At 39.4% G+C, this 22,786-nt stretch overlaps 2 protein-coding genes across 3 annotated transcripts in view; both read right to left on the reverse strand.

The window, feature by feature from the left end:
- Crppa (CDP-L-ribitol pyrophosphorylase A) overlaps positions 1 to 12,973 on the reverse strand; it is a 270,573-nt gene extending 257,600 nt beyond the window's left edge. Inside the window, exons 1-2 of one of the 2 annotated variants that reach the window (XM_063239034.1) lie at positions 12,426 to 12,973; positions 3,951 to 4,227 (exon numbers count right to left, since the gene is read on the reverse strand). In XM_063239034.1, the coding sequence (XP_063095104.1) occupies positions 3,951 to 4,227; positions 12,426 to 12,655 (507 nt within the window). In that variant the 5' untranslated portion in view covers positions 12,656 to 12,973. The remainder of the gene's footprint in view (positions 1 to 3,950; positions 4,228 to 12,425) is intronic. The other variant, XM_023565081.2, reaches the window with a different exon arrangement.
- A 6,143-nt stretch (positions 12,974 to 19,116) lies between these two features.
- LOC100714205 (vacuolar protein sorting-associated protein 35-like) lies at positions 19,117 to 22,318 on the reverse strand. Its single transcript, XM_063239043.1, is given in 4 exon segments — positions 19,117 to 20,819; positions 20,821 to 21,391; positions 21,393 to 21,763; positions 21,765 to 22,318. Coding segments are annotated over 4 exon segments (2,388 nt in total). The 5' UTR covers positions 22,257 to 22,318; the 3' UTR covers positions 19,117 to 19,865.
- Between the last annotated feature and the right edge of the window lie 468 nt (positions 22,319 to 22,786).

Genomic DNA, 22,786 nt, shown 5'->3' on the forward strand with positions numbered 1-22,786 from the left:
AAATAGAAAGGAGATGATAACACCTGCAAATAGCTGAGGAAAGAAAGATGCACACGGAATTTATCAAGCATCTCCCCCTAAGAACAAGTCTTTAGAAGTCTGCTTGGCTGATGCCACCTCGTTTTCAATTCATGCAATTACGGGAAATTCTTAGGGTACATGATAGTGCATTAGTCATAAAAATGATTCTCACTCACCTTTTGGGTCATTTCAATGTTTTAATTTACTTTACTCTTATCATCACTTCCCTTATAAGAAATCTATGTTACTAGTCATCTCTTGACATAATTATACAGAACAATATGAATAATTCATACTTAGAAAGATGAAAATACTACCATTTTTGGCAAGGTGGCAATGACGCTATCTTGGAAAATGTTTTCAGTTTTAAAAAAAAGGAACAAGAAATGCAAGACATAACTTTATGTTACTGCCTTTTAAAAGTAGGACAATACAGACAGCAAACTTTCCTAGGAGTAACAAACATCATAATAGCGAGAAACAAAGGAAATTAAGATGGTCAGATTTGCTTTGGTATAACAAGAGGCTCTAATTTTGTGTTTGTTTTTAACACATGATAAAGAATGAGGAACTAGAATCCTTAAGTCTGTGCTACTCGGTTAAAAGAGGAATATGAAGAACGGTGCTATCATTTAAAAAAACAACCAGAAACAAAACCCACACGCACAGGAAGACAGGAAACCAGGACTGTCAGTCTTGGCACTGGGTCTAAGGAACAGGGATGGTTGCTTTTGAGAAGTTATAATGATCAGGTTAGCTTCAGGTAGATTTACGGTTTGACTTAACATTACCATAGGATCTGCAAAACCTCAAACCAAGATTAACATAAAGTTGTTCCAAGTTGGTGAAGTGCTTGGAATCACTGGCAGAAGGAACACAAATTCATGCTTCAGACAAACCCTTATCCCATACGCAAAGGGTTCTTCCTGATAAAGTCCTGCCAAGTATGTGCTTAAAATTCAAATTATAAAGCAAAGGCGGAAACAAATCCTCAGCAGATGTGAAAAGAAATGAAAATTTGGACAAAAGCCTAAAAACATAATTAGCTACAATGTATAATTTAAATATTAAAAAACAGAAATGTAAAATCAAAAACAGAAGGGCTAGTCATATCTGAAAAAAAGAACACTTAAAAAACTCCAAAGAATTGAAAAATATTTAAAAAGTTGAAAACCCTTAAACAGAACATTAGACACAGTTAAACAGTGAACGAAGTAGAAAACAGATGAGCCAAGATGCAGCATACAAAAATACGGTATTGTGGAAGAATCAAGAAACATGAAAAGAGGATTAAAAGATCTAACATACATATAATAACTCATAAGGTGAGGGCAAAAAAAATTGTTTGGATAAGAAATGGTGCAAAAAATCAAAATTCAATCATATAGGAGTTCCGAATGTTCTAGAATAAAAAGACATGAATCAAAGTTCATGAAAGACTGTAAATCCAAAGCAAGGAGAAAAAACACAAATCCATGTCTAGACACATCACAGACACTAAACAACCATGAGAAAGAAAACGTAAGCATTAAGGAAAAAAAAAAGGCAGATTACTTTCAAAGGGATACAGTGTATAAATTAGAGGGCTTCTCAAAAGCAGCATAAAAGCCAGGAAACGGTGACATAACCAATTTCCAAAATAACAAGGAAGGAAAAAAAATCGTAGACTTTTACACTGCAACTCAACAGAAAGAGAGAAGCATTCCTGAAAGAATTCAGCCACTGGCCCGAAAGAAGCCATCGAGTCTCCAGGGGACGGGAAGAAAAAGTGGGTCTTGCCTGGTGACACTTTTGAGCTGGGTGCAGACAACCTCGATGCCACTCTTACCAGCTCATTATTTTAAAACTCAAAAATAGAATATAAGCTGAAAATACCAGATTATCTTCAGCATATCTAGCCATCCTAACCCTCTCCAGTCACTGTAACTTAGTAAAAAAGTTGTCTTAATGGGACCTTTGGGTAGAATTTGAAAATTGGGAGCAAGAAAGAGCACAAGCTAGCAAGCCAGAGCAAGAACACGCATCAATTAGAGTGTGTAGAATATTACATAAGAGAACAATGGAAAGTTAACAGGAAGCCTTGGGAGACAGTCTGAAGTGGCTCTCGGCAGTCAATAGAATTTTCATGCCATGGGGCAGCACATGACTCAGATCATTCTGCCACGGTTTCTGTTGACAGGTTGAAAACATGCCAATACTTCCCATCAATTTAAGAAGTTCAACTACTAGTCTAAGTCTCAACTGCATTTATGTTTTTGTGATTACAAGTCAGAACAGCGTTAGAGTTGGCAGGAAGGACAGCCTGGATTTAAGCGAGGCAGTGGGAACACTACCCCAACATTGTAAGAAAATTCAGAACAAACAAAAGAGCTTACTGAGTGGCTCCAGTGGAAAAATATATTGCTTAGAGAAGACCCTTACAGATTAGACGGATGTGGATCCTGAACTCTTCCACAACTCTAAAAGTTATAGATAGTTAATAAGCAATACAAAATAATTTCTTCCTATAAATATGCAAATAAATTCTCTCTGGTGGAGATTCAATTGACTCCTCCACGGAAATCCTAGTTTTTCCTGTTTTCACATTCACGACAGCATTCCTTTTTATTATACAGAAGTTTGTATTTCTCTGGATTCAATTTTGAACCAGTTGTAACATCTGCCTAGTTTCCTCGTTAATGAATTAAAGAAAATTCTTAATAAGTAACTACATGTATTTATGTAAGACTGATGATTTTATCCATTTGTGAAAAGTATACTTTAACATTAAAGGAAAGCCTTAAAACAAACCATATTTCTGAAGTTGTCTTCAAAATAAATAGTTCATAAAGTTGTACTTCTGAACAAGTTTCTGAAGTATAAGCAAAAATTTTCACAGATTTCATTAAAGTACAATCTGTTGGTTTTAAGAAAAATAATGTGATTTAATCTTAAATTTGTTAATCAGAACATAATTTGAGGAAATTACACATGCTACTAGAAATTATCACAAACGCTTAAGAAAAGTATCTGCTATACATTTTAATGTGCTTTATTAATCATAAATAAAACAGTGATATCCTGAGCATATTAATTATGGCAAGACAAAGAAACCTCTTTTGTCTCTTATGACTTTACCAAATAAATTTCCAATGCAAAAATAACCTTACATGTATTGCTACTTGTATTTTTACAGGCAGAAAGATGTGGAGAGGACTGAAGACACCAAGCCACTAGTAATTAGAAAAACCGAAAGAGTCAGGGTTGGGTCTGTCCACATGCACAGTCTAGTACTACATACTAGACCATTTCTGTGCAACAAATTTTTCCACTAAGTTTCAAGCTCAGACTATAAATTTAGTATTACCACATTTATAAAATTTCAACTGGTAATAGAAAGAAAAGAACAGAGTACTCCAGTGATTACAGTAGGTGACTTGTGATCCCGATATTCATTCTGGTGAAACAGAAAGAGAAACAAATCTTGTTATCTCAGGATGATTTAGTTGAAAGGGTGCAAAACTCTTGTATCGCTATTTGTACTAGAAGACAGACCACTTTCAAAAATTCAAAACTAAGTTCAATGGACTTTTTCGTTATTAGTTTCGTGTATGCTGCACTTCTGAAAGACTTTTCCAGCCCTTTTACTATAACTGCTTATTTAATTTCATTCATTGATGTTCCACTTCAATCCACACTCTGAAATCATTAGTACATTCTTCTTCAAATAGCTCCTATTACCTTATGATAAATGATCATAGCAAAGGCAATTCTAGACCAGTCTCATAATCTACAATACTATGCAATTCCTAAAACACTTACCATAATGTCTTCAGGTCATCACGCTCACTTTAAATAATGATATTTAAATACATTCCTATCAGAACTCAACAAACTAAACTACCAGTGTTTGCCCCTTGTTCCTTACTCTCAGGAGTAAAAGTACTTACCCCATGTTCCTTAGCAGCTTTGACAACTTTGAGGAGGTCATCCTCCTCAAAAAATGGTCTCACGGCATCATGGATAATCACAACTTCGGGCTTGGAGAGTCTGGAGCCAGGCTGGTCCCCTGCCAGTGCTTTCAGTCCACTGAAAATGGACCTGTGGCGAGTCACTCCTGCCTCCACCAGTGAGATGCCTTTATGTTGATACTTCTGAATGATACTTCTCATTGCTTCTATGTTCTCTCTAGTTACTGCCACAACAATGTCCTTTATCCAACATACTCTAAAAGCAAAGTACATACACATTTCATATATATGAATCCTTAGACAGGCAAGCTAATTACAAAATTAAATTACAGTACTACTATGTATCATGGTTATTTACATAGAGAAATTATAAACTGAAAGCTAATAACTAAAGAAGGTCTATGCATTTTTAATAGGTCCAGTAAAGAGATCTACAGAAAAAAAGAACGTGTCGCACTGCAGAGATCATTTTGCATTGGACGTAGTGCAGGGTACCCCATAAGGTATATAAAGAACACAGTATACTACTAACCAGTTATATGAGGAGTTTTTTAACTTAAATTTGAATAACCATTGTATCAGTAGACTGAGAGAAAAGAGAAGTCGAATACGTTTTTAAGTTTTTCCTAATACTTTTCCCCTTTCACTGGGGTCGAAGTAATTTTTAATTCTAAGAGTCAGCATTTTTTCAAGAGGTCCACTGGGCTGGCAACTCACCACTCAAATATCAAAGCTACATAAACCATCTCTATACAAATCTTGCCTAACCAAGATTAAATGTGTAGTTTGAGTGGGGATTCTATAATAATCAGTTATATATAAATAAGTCAGTAGAATTATTTTCTTCTTTTGTATACATTTTGCTCAAGAAAGATCTACTGACCCACCACATTGCAAATAGTCCAGATCAGTAAGTGGCTACTGAATTAAAGAAGTCTGCTGTCCCCAGAACCAAGGGTCATTGAAGGTTCAATGTTTCACAGTCAGAAACTCCACACCAAGACAATTGCCTCTGACGGCTCACATCACCTTTAAATGAATGTGCCTTAAAAATGTAACGGAATTTTTAGCCTGTGAGACCCTGGATCCTCATGTTAGACCAGCTAAGTCTTGAAACTAAGTCAACTATCACATAATATAAAATAATTACTAGAAAAAAATCACAATCTGACTATTTTACCTCATATAATCTTCACAGTAACACTTTTATACTGCCTTATAAAAGTGCAAGAAACAAGTCAGAAAGATATGAATATACAAATACATTAAAGATCTCTATATTATCATTTCATTCCAAAAAGGACTTGAAATTGGATAAAAAAATACCATTTTTCATTAAAACAACAAAACATTCTGCTTCTGTAGTCTCCGAACATCACTTCCTGACAGCAAAGCTGATCTGTTTTCCATTGCCTTACACCTAATTTATAGTAGGTGCCCAATAAATACATGTTGACTGAATAAATGACCAGGAGCAGTGTAACATCTTACCAAGCACCACAGACTCAAAGAGGATGAAAACAAAATGTGTTCCTTATTACTCTGACAAACAAAAAACAAAACAAAGAGCACAAATTAGCCTTTCCTATGCAGCTGTGTTTTGTTTCATCCTGTTTTGTTCTGTTTTTGCTGTAATGGGGATTGAACCCAGGATCTGTGCACTGAACTAAATTTTCAGCCCGTTTTTTTCTTTTTTCTTTCTTTCTTTCTTTTTTTTTTTTTTTTTTTTTTTTTTTATTTTGAGACAGCATCTCACTATGTCACTAAGTTGCCCAGGCTGAGCTCAAACTCCTCTTCCTGCGTCAGGCTCCTACAGCACTGGAATGACAGGCGTGCATCAGCATGCCCAGAGGTAGTACGGTTTTATAGCCTGTTACTATTTGTAGATATTGGACTGTACTGATTTCTAGGTTCTAAGGTTCTTGATGCAGGTTTCTTTTTATACTTTGTTGGACATCTCTACAAAATTTTAATAACAAATTCAGAAAATGAAATAACACAGAATGCCAAAGAACTGCCTGTACTTTTTTGCAGTCCGTGCATGCACATTTAACAATTCTGGAGTATGCACTGCATTCTATTGCTCACAAAGCCTTTCGCAAGTAGGAAGTAACCGTCCTGTGGTCCCTTGTCCACGTGAGGTTTCCCAAGGCTCTGGCTTCACTGCCACAACTACGGCCCACCATTCTCTCACAACTCTACCTCTCCCATAACTCAGCCAGTCAGTCTCTTTGCTGTCTGTTCATCCTGTCATAATCCTTTCTTGCCACTTTCCTCAAGTGCAAATTCTGAGGTCACGCCCTGCTGGCTCTGGAGCAAGGCCCTGGGAGACCTAGCTGGACCCTACTTCCCACACACTGACCTGGTCTCCTGAGAGAGGGAATCGCATTCTCCCCTATGCAGGGTTGTGTGCGGCTTTCTTGGACTCAACACTGCCTCTATCCCCCTCTCCTGAGTGCCACCCACTCCTGTTTTAGTCCCACTCAAACAAAGCCCCCTTGTGGAAGCCCTCCATGACTGCCCCTCTATCTCCTCCCAGTTTCCAGGAGATCCACCTCCAGGGGAATAATAAGCATCGTAGTGCACTGTACAGCATTTGTCATTTTCTATCTGTCTCCCTAGGCTGCCAACTCAGAGTTCAAAGCTACCCCCCCCAGAACTTGGCACATGCATAACTTTCAGAAACATTAATAGTAAAAAGAACAGCAAGAAATATGGAATTTAGGCTAGCTGCGCGGATTCTGTAGAGCATTTTCCCAGCAACTTCTCATTGGATGGCACTATTAGCTCTGTGAGATAAATCAGTATCATCTCAGTTATATAGATGAGGACACAGTGACAATGACCTACCCATGCCTAGATCATGAAGGGCCTGGGTTATAATGTCAATCTGATTTTGAGCTCACAGCTTTACTATGCAAATACACTAACAGTATCACAGAGTATAACTGTTCATACATTGTGTCAGTATAGAAAGTTTAGAAGCTCAATCAAGTAACTCAGGAATTCTAAATCCTAGGGTGTAGAGGACATGCCCTAGGGCAGCTCTTTACAGTCCAGAATGTTGTAATGGTTGATTCACTGTGTCAATTTGAGAAGTTTATAAATTTAAGTAACTCTGCAGGGGGTCAGGGTCCTTACTTTGTAAACATCCTCAGCTGTGCAAGAGAAGGGCAGGAGATATGTGAGTGATGTACCTACCCCAGTGCTGGTGACCTGATTACAACATAAGAGAAGAAAAGAGGCTTGTTCCCCACATACCCACATTTTGCTCTTATTTTGCTGTCTTTTTTGAGCCAGCTGATTATGGACTAAAACCTCCACAAACTATGATCTAAATAAACTTTTCCTTCCTTCATTCTAGATGTTGGATATTTTGTCCCAGCTATAAAAGAAAAGTAGCTAAAACACAGAGGAAGAGCATTAACAACCAGGATAGAAATGACTATTCCAGATTTTTTTTTTGTCTTTTTATTCCAGATTATTTTATTTTGTTTCAGGCACTTCATTTATGTTTCCAGGGCTGAATTATATGGCACTGCTGCTTTTATAATGAAATACTCGAATTTCTTATGATTTCTAATAACTCCAGAAAATGTAGACAATCCTCCACCCATATATTCACTAAGTAAATAAGTATTAAGCCAGATGCTAGTTACAGAGTAAGAAACAAAACTGACAGAATTCTGTACATGAAAGACTATATGTTGATAAATAGCTGTTAAATAAATTTAAAAATTCTCCAAAATTAAGTATAAAACTGCTTTTAATCGGGCCGGGGGTTTAGCTCAGCGGCATAAATGCCTGCATGGCAAACACAAGGTCATGAGTTCAATCCCCAGTACCAAAAAAAAAAAAAAAAAATGCTTTTAATTTATAACAAATTATTAAAAGCAACTTATCTATGTCGATTATTTAATGTGACCTCACATTGTCACACAGGAGTTATAATACACATTTAACCAAATCAGTGGTAAGATTTTCCCATAAGGCAATTTTTGCCTGCAAACATTCACCTGTGTTACTTTCCATAACATAGCCCACCAGAGAAGTCTGTTAAGAACAACTTTTATAGTGATCACTTTGTTACTTCTAATGAAAAAAATAAATTGAATTAAGTATTAAAATTTAAAAGAGGAAGAAAAACAAAAGGCTATTACAAATACCTTCAGTACATTGATGCATTTGCTCCCAATTCTACTAAAATGCCTTATCATAACTATAAAACAACTTTCTGCGTTCCAAAAACAAAATAGTCACAGTAGATATAAACACAGATACCTTTCAATTTCATGAGAGTCTCAATATAATAACACAGTTTGTATCACAAACTGTAAATTTCAAGAAACCATTAGTTTATAGAGAAATCAATTCATAAGTTAAAACCAACAGTGTTGGACAAATGAAACAGAGTAGAAAAATTAAAATGCATAGCACATAAGTACATAACGAGGGACAAAGTCCAAAATACCTCGTTTCAAGCTACTCAAAAGATAACGGGCTTATGCTATTTCGTTCGGCAACCCAGGATACACCCAGTGCTTGCAAGCCTTTATAAGCACTGTTTGTATTTCAAAGGATTTATTCACATTCTTTTCTAGTTATAGAATTAAATTTTAATACTGTAAAAAGCTTTTAATAATATAAAGTCATGGGACTGAGAAGGGCCTAAGTACCTCACACAGCGTCTACTGAGCAAATATTTGCTGAATAAAGACATCTCGTCTACCTCTTAGCTGAAGGCAAGTCCACACCAAAACCCCAGCAACTTGATCCTATCACGTTCTACTGATTATTTCCTTCCTAGCACATTCCACAGGCAAATATAAACCAAGCCCCAAGCTTGTAACACCTACAGACATTTTGAAGAAGAAATGTAATATCTCGGAAGTGATTTTCTTCTGAAATACTACTACTTACAAGCAAATCCTGTCTGGACAGTTTAATAAGATCAATAGAAAACATTTTTTAAATGCTTAAAAAAAAAAAAGAAAAAGCATAGGAACATCAAGCCCTATTAACAACTCTAAAGCACTTTCATCCAGCCTGCAGACATCTGGCCTCCAACAGAAAGTGACAGCTATTGGTTCCTGACAGCCTTCATGGAAACTTGGCTTCTGAACTGCACTGTGGCCACTATCTGTGAGTTTCCATCTCTCCATATCTGCCCTGCTTTTTAAGCAGCCAAATACTTAACTGGTGTGATGGGCTGGTTCCTGATGCCTTCACAATAGCAAAATGTCTTTACTACGGCCCCTGAAGACTTCCAGTTTTCATCAAGACTCAGCCTACTACTTAGTCTTGGTCTTGTTCTGAACCAGTCCCATAGGGGCCTTGGGAAATTCTGCATAAACTTCTGATCACATGATCCACACAAAATACAGCAGCTCTCCGTTCTTTCTTTGACTCAGACTTGACCCTATTCGTCAAGAGTCCTGAAGTCAAATTCAAGTATCTGACCACTCAACTAAAAGCGTTTTCCACACCTTTCTCTTTCTGAATTCTGTTAATCACTGAGAACCTCTGGTGCTATTTCCTAAATATTTCTCCTCTATCCTTCACTGCATTCCCACTTTCTCAGCTTAAGTCATATTCCAATATTGCTCATTTGAGCAAATATTCATGTATTTATTTGTATCTTATCTTGCTCAGTAGAATTTGGATAGGAAATATAGGGCAGAATAATTTTTAAAGTACAAGAGAAAAAAACTGAAAACAAGAGAAAGCAGTATATTAAATAAACTATGTGTTAAAACACTGAAAAACATACCTTGGGAAACACACACACACATACATACACCACACACAAACACCCCTTATAATTTGGTAACTAATCAACAGTAAGACAAGATAGCAACCAAATCTCACTCACAAGACTGCATGTCCCTTATCTACACACATGCAGCTGTACAAAACTAACTTTTTAAAATTTACTGTGCATTGTTATATCATGACCAATTCATTCTAGTCAAACTAAAAAGCCTGAACTATGGATCGATACGATATAATATAGTAATATATAGTGGCAGACATTAGTGTCACAAGGTCTGGAATGCTTCCTACCAGTAACAGGGCCCACCTTTTTCCTGTAGATTCAGACAGAAGGCCAAATTATAATAGCTTTTGATAAGCACGAATCACATCAAGGATCATGTTATCTTAAGCAAGATCCTCCATGTAAGAGAACTCAGGAAATCTCAGAAAATACGGGAAAGTCTGCTCAGGTCTACAGTTAGGTATTCCCAGCCCAGAACACTGAATAAGCATCTCTCATTTGTGCCTGACATACAGTCCCTGTCATCTTGTTACTTTGCAGCAAGTCTGGGCTAATCAACCCTCCTAAATGACATCTGCTTTCCTTACAGATGTGAAGCCAGAAAGCACACTGCTGGCAGGAATCTTTAATCTACAAGGTCTCTGGATTGCCCTCTCCTGCCCACCCCCATTCACTCTTTGTGTCCTGACTAAAACAAAGTGCTGTGATGATCCTGTGACCCAGCCAGCTGCAGGTTTTCCCTGCAAAGTTTTAGCCCATGACCTTGGCCATTCTAGGTGCTGATAAAGATGCTCAGATGGCTTAGGGTTAGGTTGGTGCCCAGAAGAGTGATCAGTCCGGTGTTTAATGCTTGTTTCTTTGCAACCCCATGCAGCCCTATTGCCAGGGGATTCAGGGCACACACTCTCTTGTCAAAATTCTCCTGCTGCACAAGGGGACTCTCATCGATGGATGTGAAGGCCACAACAACTTCCTACTTCATATCCAAGAAACAGATATTCCTAAACAGTGAAATATAGGTACGTGAGTTTGATCAACTGAGTGCATTTTACAGTGGGAGTTGAGTTTTATATCCCTGCCAATAAGGCCACTGTCACATGATTTCTTGGAGCAATCATGTTCCTTTCCTTGTGCAAATTCAGGTCACAAACCAGTAGCTACTAATGGACAAATATTCCTGATCCCCGTTCCTCCTCAATAAAATGACAAAGGGAAGTTAAGTTATAACCTGTTAGAAATCACATTTCTGTGCTACAAGCCTATTAGTTAGGATTTCATGGCTGCTGTTGTCAATTAAGTGAAAATGGAAAACAAGTGTTCTTTTGCCTCCTTTTCCATAAACAAGACCTTTCCAAACATTCTTTTATTTTCAAAGATTTAATTTTTAGTCTCCTTACCTCAGATGGCTTTAGAAGATGCAAAAATACAAATTAATACAAAACTTTTTCCAAGGGAAGGAATGTTAAATGTAAAAATGACTAATATCCCCTCCTCATCTAATAACCAGTCAGAGAAAGATCCTGCTGGCCAAGATCCATTATGGCCCGTAGAATTACCTGCACGTATGAACTAAGCTGTCACCATGTCTGTGGCACTAGAACACTGTAGGTGTGATTGATTACTACAGTCTCAGAGACTGCTCTCCAGAGTCACTACCCAGAAAACAGAAGACTGACAGTAACTGGAACAGTTTCAAAGTCTGTACTCGTTGCAGATTAACCACGGGGCTGATTACATTCTTTCAAGAATGATTATGGCTCTTTACACTTTTATCTTCCAAACGGCAATATTCAGAAAGTAAAATGAACTTTTAAGAAATAATTTTTGCCTTTTGGCTTCTGGTGTGAGGGTAGTGGGGGCGGGGGAGGGGAGGAAATTGCGCCTTGTTGGACAGCATGCCCAGTGCAGTGGTTCCCCAAAAGCCTCCTTCCTGCAAAGGCCACTATCTTCTAAGGTAAAAAGATGGCTGTAGCCCAGGTTAAGTGACCACCACGGCTTCCTATGGGCTTGAAAAAGCACTTTAAACACACTGCAAAATGTGCTCTCTATAATTCTGCTACTCTCGGCCTCCCCTGGGTCCCATCCCATTACATTGATTGGGGGTTAGGAAAAAAGGAAAAATCACGTGCTCCTCCCTTTCACCTCCTAGCTACTTTTACCCTGGTCCTTGTGACACCTCTCCCTCTCCCTCCCACGAGTCTTGAACTAGTTACCTCCAGCCTCTATTATAAAACAATAAAGGGTGTACTGGCCTCAATTTCACCCTTAAATCCGTTTCTACTACTGAAAGGTTTGGATTAAATTCTACTCCTGTCTCCACCTTTTCAGCGCCCGGTGACTGGCTCGGTCTGTCTCACACTGGGAAACGTTTATTTGTCAGTCAAGGGACAGCCGCCCAGCGAACTGGACCTGACACCCGGACGGCGCAGTGCGCGCCTGCGCAGAGGCGGGAAGCGCCATGCTGCAGGAGGAGCTGTTCCCGGAGGCCCGGAGCTAAAGTCTCTCGTCCCCTCCAGGGCCCAGCTTCGCGGCCGGACTTCCCTGCCCCGTAGTCTGCTTGCACACACAGCGGGCTCTGTGGGCAGCTCAGGCTCCCGTTAACGCCGTCTGTTAAGAGGCCAGCGCGGGGGTCCCCGAGGGGCTGGCGGGGCGGGCAGGGACGCGGCGCCGGGCGTTACCTCTCCAGGGCCTGCAGGGTGTAGCTGATGAGCGGCCGCTCCAGGACCGGGCAGAACTGCTTCGGGGTGGCGACGCCCATGCGCTCCCCGCAGCCCCCCGCCGGCAGCACGGCGGCCACCGCGAGCGCGCAGGCGGAGGAAGCCGAGCCCGGCGGCTCGGGGCCGCGCGCGCTGCTCAGGAAAGGCCCCGGCTCCGCGGGCCCTGCGCGGCCGAGCACTGCCCGCTCCATGGCGGCCCGGGGCGCGCGGCAGACGGGACACCGGGGGAGCGCGCGGCGGACGGGCGGGCGGAAGGCGACCCCTGCCCCGGCGACCCCGCCGCGACTGCCCGGGCCCAGCGCCACCGGGAGGCCGCAGGCGTGCAGGCGCTCGTCCTCCCGTCGGAGGGTCCTGCCCCGGGCGGTGCGCGTCGCAGAGGTCAGCTGGGACTCGGTCCCGCTCCAACACGTGGAGGGAAAGTGGCTTCAAGTCACAGTGCGGGACCCAGAGCTTGTGTGCACCTCAATTCTCCAAATTTCATTAAATTCTGAGGCTTCTAGGTTCCACTGGGCTAAAGACAGGCAAATGTCATGAAACCACAATAATCCAAACTGCAGATCTGGTTCCCAGGTTTGTCTGCGCATCGGAACCAGCTATTCCACAAAGACTGGGATTTAGTTGGTCTGGTGTGTGGTCTGGCCTTTGGAGTCTAAAGATCCATTAGACCATTCTAAGGAGCTGGCACTTTTTTTCTGGAACACAGAACCAAAGCAGTAATATGAATTGCTGAATGATCAACACATAGGTCTCCTTTAACCCCCAAGACAATGGTCGGGGTGGGGCTGGGGCAGAATGTTTATCTCACAGAAGTCTGTTCCACTCATGGCAAAGCAGAAGTTCCTATACCAGAGTTGAGGAGCTCCAGGCCCAAAGCATATCTTGCCCTTATTTAGTACTGTCCTCTTGGCTTGGTGGTGTTACCAGGAAAATATAATGAGGCATCTGAAGTGCCAGACCACGATTGTGTTGGGTCCTGGAATGTAAACCACATTTGAACAAGGTTTGTTTTTTTCCTTTGGAGGCAGAGTGAGGGCATACCCTGTATCCAGCTCCTGGAATGCAGCAGAGGCTTCATATTTATTAAATGAATTTCTGAATAATTTCTGAATAATTAATGATAAAGTATAGGTAATTATTTGCTAGTTCATGGTGATCTATCTTCACCCACCAATAGCTAATATGAGGGATTCATAAAGAATTGATAATATTGAAATTATTATCAATATACCATTTTTTTTATCATTTCTATCCATTTTGCCAGGTTAAAGCAATGAAATTAAAAACGTCCTGTTCTTCTCCTCTTTGCTCAGTACTAGAAAACAGTTTTGGTTTTTATTATTTTCATTATGACCAAAGGTTATCTCCTGTGCTAGTTGAAGTTTGTCACACTACTTACTGATTTAGATGAGAAGAAGACTTCAGAGTATTCTTAAGACTTTTATGTAACAGTTTCCTTCCAACTTGGTCTTGATGCTCCTGAGAGTTTCCATAAAAAGCCAAGAAAGCCACACTCCAAGAGAGGTGTGTGGTGGGCGGGAGTTAAATTTTGACTTGTAACTGGACAAGTGAGATACTACAGTGGGTAGCACAACAAAAGTACCCAAAGGATTTTATCACTTACAGATCTTCCAGAGAAGGAAGATAAAATGCCAAAGACCCAACAGAAAGTCTGGAGACACCAAGGGTCTCAACTAGCAGGTACACAGCAGGAGAGACACAAGCTGTGGCACCATGCCTTTATTAGGGTTTGTGAGAATTTGGTCTTTCCGTGGTGGTTAGGGGTTGGTTAGTTGTTTAAAACCCATGCAAGGAGAGAATTTATATGATTCTGTGAGCCGTTAGCCTTTATCAAGGTCAGCAGCTGTGTATTTGTTGGAGTTTGAATTTGAAGAATGGGGGACAAGTGGGTTATGTTGCAAATATACAAGGAAGGGACCGAAAAGTGATGAGGTGCAGCTGTGTTTCCAGGAAACTAAAACACTGCTGAGGCAGCAATTAAAGCAAACAAATTTATGACTGGACTGTAGCACCCCGATCACACCTGTATCTGGTCTGTACTGCGCTTTCAGGGAATATCTGTTTAACTGGGTGAGTGACTGAATACCTGAGTCTACGAGAGCAGAAAGGAAAATTCCTGGTTCCATTAATATTAATCTTTAACTTCACTTTTTCATCTAAACCTAGTAACAATAAACCTAGTTTTCCTTTTCTTCATTTAGTGCATACAAAAAACATAGTAATAACAATCTTATTTAACTAATTGCTATAGGATCAAACCTTGACAAATTTTAACCAGAACCTTATTTTGTTGTTTGAGTTTTGTTCTTAGAATAAATTTATTAATTTAGGTTTGTTCACTATGAATGCGTGGATCTTACATTCTGTGTATGAACAATGTCTGATGGATCAACTATAATGAGCATAAGTACGGACTACAATGTTCATGTGTATAACATACAAAGGAACATTTTAGGAACAGATTTCTTTTTTAAAAAACTTTATTCATTTATTTATGTTACGACAACCTCCTGAGTCACTCTGGCCTCCCACTGGGTCCAGCCAGCACCATCACTGCCACAGTTCAGATCGCAGGTCCCATCCTGCCCCTTTGCTCTGAAACCATCCAACTTCTCTATGCAACTGGCTCCATTCTCCCACTGAAGCCAGAATATCCGGCAGGTGTAACCTGCTGCACAGCAAAGGAAGAGACAGTCTGCAGAATGGGAGCAAAATTTGCCAGCTGCTCCTCAGACAGATAAGGGGCTGGTATCAGGAATTTGTAAAGAACTCAAAAATTTAGACCTTTCCCTAAAAAAAATGTTTTTCTAGAGTAACTGCTACAATTTTATAAAAGTATAAGTAATAAGCAAATATATGAGGGAGAAAGTGGTACAAATAAATGATTAATTCTTGGTACAATTTAAATAGACATAGTGATCATGTTCACCATAGGAAATTTTTACCTGTACATGATATATCTTAGTTCCTCCTTTTCCCCCCTCATTTACAAAAATTTGTTTCCATTTTTATCCTTTTTTCTCGCTCATTTCTCTTTTCCCTTCTACCCTGCCACAATTTCCCTTTCCTTTTGAGCAATTACTTCCTATTTTACAATATGTATTATACATTTTGGTTCTTATTTACACTTTTAGTGTCTCACACTAGAGAGACAACACAATATTTACACATATGTGCCCAATTTACTTCATTTAAGACTATGACCTCATGATCCATTCATTTAGCTATAACCGTCTCACATTTATCCTTTATGGCCAAGTGCTACTCCTTTTTATTAAAAAAATAAAACCCACATCTTTTTTATCCATTCTTTGATGGGCATTTGAGTTGTTTCCAAGATTTAAGTATTGCACACTGCTATAAACATGGCTGTGCATATATGGCTGCAGTGTGATGCTTTTAATTCTTTTGGGAAGGTACCAAGAAGAGAGATGGGTCAGATGGAACCTCTAGTCCTACTTTTTTTGAGGAATCTCATACTGATTTCCACAATGGTGGTACCATTCTATACCCTCAACAGAGGAGTACCAGTCTATACTCCCAACAGAGGAGAAGGGTTCCTTTTTCCCTTTATCCTGTTTAGCATTGGTTATTGGTTAATTTGTTGATACTAGCCATTCTTTCTGGAGAGAAACAGAATCTCAGCATTGTTCTAATTTGCATCTCTCAAATGACCAGTGCTGTTGAACAGTTTTTCATGTATTTGCCATTTGTACCTCATCAAGAAGGGACTTTTTTTTTACTCATCTTTGTTTTAGAGATACAGGAAGATCCATATGATGCATATTTTGGACAAAAGAGGTGATTTTCTGCTACTTAATACTAGGTTATAGCAGCCATATTATGAGAAAATCTGTATATTCATCCTTTAAAGATACAGATCCTAGAAAATGAGATCTGCTAAAACCTATTGGTAAAACTGTTCTATGGTATCAGCTGAAGGGTTCAGAAAAAGATCCTAAACAGGGCATGGTAGTACCAGTCTGTAATCACCACTCTGGGAGGCTGAGCCAGGAGGATCACAAGTTCAAACCCAGTTTGGACAACTTCATATCTTAGCCAGATGCTTTCTCTAAAGATGTTTGAAAAGAGCTGGTAATGTAGCCCTATTCTGAGGCCCTTGGTTCAATCCCCAGTATTTCCAGTAAAAAATAAATCCCAACTATATTTCAAAGAGAAGCATGTAACGTGACAAAGTTCTTGGAATGATTTTTGTTGTGGGCTTCTGTGGTGTGCAAAATAATAGCTCTCCTAAGATGCCCATGTTCTAGTCCCCAAAACCTATCAATATGTTGTTGCATTACTTAAAAAGACACTGCAAATATGATTTAAGATACAGACATTGAGATGACTGGATTCTCTAGTGGGCCCGACCTACTCACAAGAGTCCTTATGAGGAGATTAAAGTTAGAGAATGGTGAAAGTGATGCAGAGTTCTGAGAAGGGATGTGAGCAACTTCTACAACTGGAAAAAGCAAAGAAATAGATTCTTCTAGAGTTTCCAGAAGAATATAGTCCTGCCTCTCGACAGTCCTCAACAAGTCTGCCTTTTTCTGCCATCTGATATCCAGCACTGTAAATAATGTTTGTGTTTTAAGCCACGGCGTTTGTAGTAATTTGTTGTGACAAAACTAGAAAACTAACATTTGCACACTTCAGAAGAGCTTTACATTGGTAATTTGACTTTAATCTGCAAATGAAGCTATACCTACAAAATACAAGGAACCATTGAAAGATCTGGTGCCTGTTTACATTTTTTAAAACTTCTTGCAGTAAAAGACATGTTGCAAAGAGTGACAGAATAAATGTACTGAAGAGAGGAGGCGTATTCTGAGTATACTGAAGGAAATTAATGACAATGTGTCTTTCAATGTAATACATTTTAATTTAAACATTCACCCATAGTGTGTGATCACCTCCCATTAATCAAACCTGTGCTATAGTCTCCGTCAAATAAAAACATTACAATGTCCTCATCCACCTTATTCACCAGATCTATCACTGTGTAACTTCTGGTTCTTCCTCATAGTCAAAATGACTATGAAAAGTAAACATTTTTTAGCAATTCAGGCATCAAGGCAGCAGTGGAGGTGCAAGTAAGACACAAAACAGGGTTCCCAGAACTGCTTCAGAAGGTGACAAAAACGTTGAGATAAGTATGTCTGAAGTGTATGTGTGGCGGGGTGTGTTTGGAGGGATATTGATGGCAATGTGTCTTTTCAAACATTTTACCATTCACCATATTTTATCATACTTCACGCACTGGTATAATAGAAAAAATAAAGTACTGAACTTACTTTGCCATGTCTTTACTTTTCTAGTAGCCTTATTTTTTTGGAGTACTGTTATGTTCACAGCAAAACTGAGAGCAAGGTAGAGAGATTTCCCTGTGCTCCCTAGTCCATGGGTCGTCTGCTCATTAGCAGCAGCCCCATTAGAGTAGTGCATTTGTGACAACTGATGAGGTCACAGTGATACGTCATTATCAGCCACCATCCATGGCTTATGGCTTACGTGTAGATGGTCCCCTCCCCACAAACCCTCATGTGCTCATAGGTGGGGCTTTGGGGAGTGACTGGATCATGGCTGTGTGATCCTGGATCAGTCCACTGATTCCTTTAGCATGGTTCTGAATGTGGATGATAGAATTACTGAACAGGGAAGAACCGCCCTGGATGTGGTGGCACCAGCCAGTAGCGTATAGCCTGGGTGGAGTAAAAGGGAAAGACAAAAGAAGTCTGCTGGCTCCTGCCTCCCGTGCTGTGGGCTGTGTGTCCTCTGCCGGGCTGCCCTGGCTTAGAACCAGCTCACTCTGGACTGAAACTTCACAAACTGCACTAAAATAAACCTTTCCTCCTTTTAAGTTGTGGGTGGCGGATATTTTGTCCCAGCAAAGAAAATGTAAGGAAGTCACATGATTTGTACTACTGTTCACTTTTGGTGTTGTACATTCATTCTGTGGGTTTGGATTTCAAATGACATATATTCACCATTACAGGATCACACAAAGTAGTTTTATTGCTTTAAAAACCTCTGCTTTACAAATGTGTCCTATTCTCTTTACATTATCTTCTAAAAACTTTATAGTTTTGAATTTTACCTGTAATCTGTGATCCATTTTTTAATCTAATTTTTGTGAAGGGTAGAAAGTCTATGTCTCGATCTATCTTGTCTTAAGATCTATTTATATCTTAAAAAAAGATGTATTTTTCATGTGGGTATCCAGTTATTCTAGCACCATTTTTGCTCTTTGTCAAAGATTTATATTTATATGGATCTATGTTGGGGCTGTTTCTATTGTTCAATACCCCACTCTCTTGATTACTATACCTTTATAATATTTCTTGAAGTTAGATAGTGCAAGTCTTTAAACTTTGTTCTTCCACATTTCATGGCTGTTCAGAATCTTTTGCACCTCCACATGAAGACTGTAATCAATTTGACAAGATTCACAAAACAGCTTTCTGAAATTTTGATTTAAATTCCTTTAATATGTAGGTCAAATTGAAAGAAACTGAGACCTTGATATTTCACTCCATGAACATGGTATAACTTTAGTGTGTTTTTAATGTCTTTCATCACAGCTTTGTATTTTTTCTCATATAGATTTTTTTATCAAGATATTATTAAAACACACTGTTAATAGCAACTTTATTGATTCACAAGTGCCAAAAAAAATCATGGTAAGTGTAATGCATTTCCCATTAAATTTATAATAAAGGAGGTTATAAATTATATAAATCACAAATTTTCTATTTTATGCTATTTAGAACCCAATTGTTTTGATAAATATACCCAGAGGGCAACATACATTCTTAATGGATGGCAGAGTCCCAATATGCAAAATATAGCTTCTGGTTCTGAATATGATGCTTTGAGATTCTCAAACATGCATTTATATATTTTAGTTTTAGGGAAAATATTACACACGGCCTTATCTTGTATTTAGGGAAAAGCTCAAGCTGAATTTCACATACAGTATTTCTTGCCTCTAAATCAAATAGGACTAGAGAACAAAAAGACAGATATTTTTGGGTTAATATTCCCCAGTAATAAAGAAAATACACAACAATGAAACAAAAGGAAGGAGAACTTCATTAGTAGCCAAGATAAGTGGAGTTTTTTTTTTAATAGGTCACAGGAATTTTAAGTAGCAGATTAGTCATGCTACTTGGGGTGATAGGACAGATTTGAACACTTATGAAGTGAATAATTTTATTAAGGTCCTGAAAGTGAGTGTCTGAGGTGCTAGGTAAAACACATCACAGATTAGAAACAGGAAACCTATCTCAGCATTTCTGGAAGGCACAATCTATGGATGGGAGATCTAGTTCAATAAAACCCTTACTGAATGTACATGGAAAGGAGTGAGCTACTTTGTTTTTAAAGGACAAGACCTTCATAAATTGGACCCTCAGACTCTGGTGATTCCCGCCTCAAACGCAAATGCTCTAGTGTGTTATGAAAATGTTTGTTACTCTGTTCTGTTTCTTCACCGGACTCAAGGTTTGGGAGGTCTTCTCGAATCTTTTGGATAAACTGATTCAACACCTGAATTGTTACCGCATCATTTTCCTTTTCATAAAAATAGATATATCTGTTCAGAATTTCTATAAAAAGTTGCACTTGTAGAGAGGGGTCCATGCACTGATTTGCTATTTTTAGAGCTTTCTTTAGGCACTCTATGACCCTCTTCCCTCCATGAAGCTCCTCTCCATTTTTGTCTGTGTTTCTGCCGGACCAGAAGAGATGTGCACAGGTGCTCATGGCTCAGCCCTGATCGGGCTTTTTTAGAAGTTTGGATGCAGCAAGTGCACACTGAGTTCTCAAGGGTTCATGATTCTCTTCACTGAAGCATTTCATCCTTTCAAAAGTACCAATAATCAATGTGATGGCAGCCAGCTGTGCTTTGGAATCACTGATTTCATCTTCATACAGGGAAAATGCCTGGGACATAAATTCATATGCTACTGTTTCATGATTTTCAAAGCCAATCTCACCAGCAGCTAGGGCTCCCTGAAGAAAAAGTCTTAAGGGTAATTCTGCCAGCTCTGCTTTGATCAAAGCACCAATAGTCTGGTGAGCAAATGAAAAGATCTGGCATTTTTTTTCCCATTTGTTATCCACTTTAGAATTCTCTTTGTATCGAAAAGCCAGCTGGTAAGCAGCAAACACCAAAGGTGGCAGTGTGAAGCGAATCCGCTGATTTCCACCAGCTCCAAAATGCTTTCATGCTGTATTTAAGATCAAGTACTGCTGATTAGGGTCCTCAGACCGAAGAAGATGAATGAATCAGCCCACAAGGCTCTGCTCATCTGCAAAGTCTTCTGGATCAGGGGTCTTCCATAGGTTGATCTGGCTGATCTTGAATCAATGTGGACACCAAATTCATTATGGAATCCACCTGGTCTTGAGAGACAATTTCTGTATTATAATCCAGAACATTACTAAGCACATAATAACTCATACTCTTTCTGGACTCATAGTCAAAGTACTCAAACAGTGGGTGGAAATGTTTCAATTTCAAGACGGTCAAAATATTGTTGTAAGTATCAACAGGTATCTTCAAAAGTCTGGTGAGTTCCTTTGAAACTGCACTACTGGTAGCAATATGTTCAAGGTTGAGCTTGTTGAATATCTCCACCATTGTTTCCAGAACTTTATCCACATAGTCCACATGATCAGGGTAACATTTCATGGCAAGATTAATGAGAGACACTTGTAAAGATACAACATCCTCGGAAGGCATGTCTTGTCTAGATTGTATCACTGTGGCCACCTGCTGTGAAAATATATCAAAAAGTTTAATATCTGCTGGAATCCCAGGTCCATCTTCACGATGAGAAAATAAAGCTAATCTATCAATTAAAGCAATGATTATATTTTTCACATTTACATTTTGGTGTAACAGCACAGGCCCGAAGAAAAGGATTCAAAGTCTGGAGGTGGAATTCATCAGGAAAAACCTGAATAATACACTCCATGAGATATTCTTGAGCCAAAGCATCCCTACAATTCACAACCTGCTCCAATATGCCAGTTAAAACAATCTGCTTGTAACGTTCCACATTTATGCCTTCCAACTGACTGAGGCGCACCAAATTTGTCCCTACTAAAATTCTCAGCTCTTGTCTTTCTCGTTCTCTTTTTTCTCTATCTCGGCTGTGTCCTTGGTGCTGCATCCGCACCCAAAGCTTGTTCATTTCTGCAAAGTTGAGGAGCACAAAATCCATGGAATCACTGATATCCCCAGTTGTTTCCTCATCTGTTGGCTCTCCTTCCTTCATCAGGTAAAATGTTTCTGGTACACTGAAAAAGGTAATTTCAAAGAAATAAACCCCTCAGTGGATGCTGTATACCTCGGCCCATTTCTACCAAATCTTTCAAAATATCTTTCCTGGACTGAGGAAATGACTTGACATACACAACTCCGACTGTGATCAACAGATAAAGCCTTGGGATAATGTTTCCAGCATATTGTACAAGTTCATAGAGATCTGCCTCTTTCCTTCCTTTAGCAAACTCATCTGTCAGGTAGACTTCCAAATAGTGCAGTTCATCAGAAATAGCCATATAAAGTTCATAGTAGCTCTTTGGTGATAACATAGAAGTCCGGAGTTCACCAAGCATATTAGATGCGTGTTTTAGAGCATCCATAAGCTTGTTTTTGTCCAAGCATCTCTTCATCTGGAAGGACTGAACCTTTATAGCCTGTATGGCTTCATTCAGGAGTTTCTCCTGTTCATCCTGAGGTGACTGCTGTGTTGTAGGCATGACAACTCCTGGAGCCAGCAGCAAGAAGCACCCACAGCTCTAGGAGCCTCCCAGGTCAGGTGACACTCAGGCTCCAGCACTGCCCGCCCTCTCTCACATAGATCTTATATTTTGGTAGTATTTCATTTTGAGTAGCTTGCATGTAAATGACTGTACTATATTAATCAGCTTTGCATTACAACAAAGTACTTAGGCACCCATCTTATGAAAAGCAAAGTTTATTTAGCTTACAGTTTTGGAAGGCCAAAGTCCAAGTATGGGCACAGGGTGGACAGAAGGTATCGTTTTACTTCTGGTAAGAAACTAGATAGAGTGGGGACAAAAAAACTGTAATCCAACAATCCTTTTCATGCATGCACTGTCATAACCAAGGACCTCCCCCGCCCATGTCTTAAGGGTCCACTGAATCCTCCATCAGCACAGTCCTGGAGACCAAGTCTTTACTATAGGGGCCTTCATGGTATGTGCTTAAGCCATAGCAAAGGTATTGCCTGTTTATTCTGCATTCCTCTTGTTCATTCCTGATATAG

The sequence above is a fragment of the Cavia porcellus genome, unplaced genomic scaffold (assembly GCF_034190915.1).
Source record: "Cavia porcellus strain 051 isolate PalLab524CR breed Dunkin Hartley unplaced genomic scaffold, mCavPor4.1 scaffold_2, whole genome shotgun sequence".
In the NCBI taxonomy this organism is placed as follows: Eukaryota; Metazoa; Chordata; class Mammalia; order Rodentia; family Caviidae; genus Cavia; species Cavia porcellus.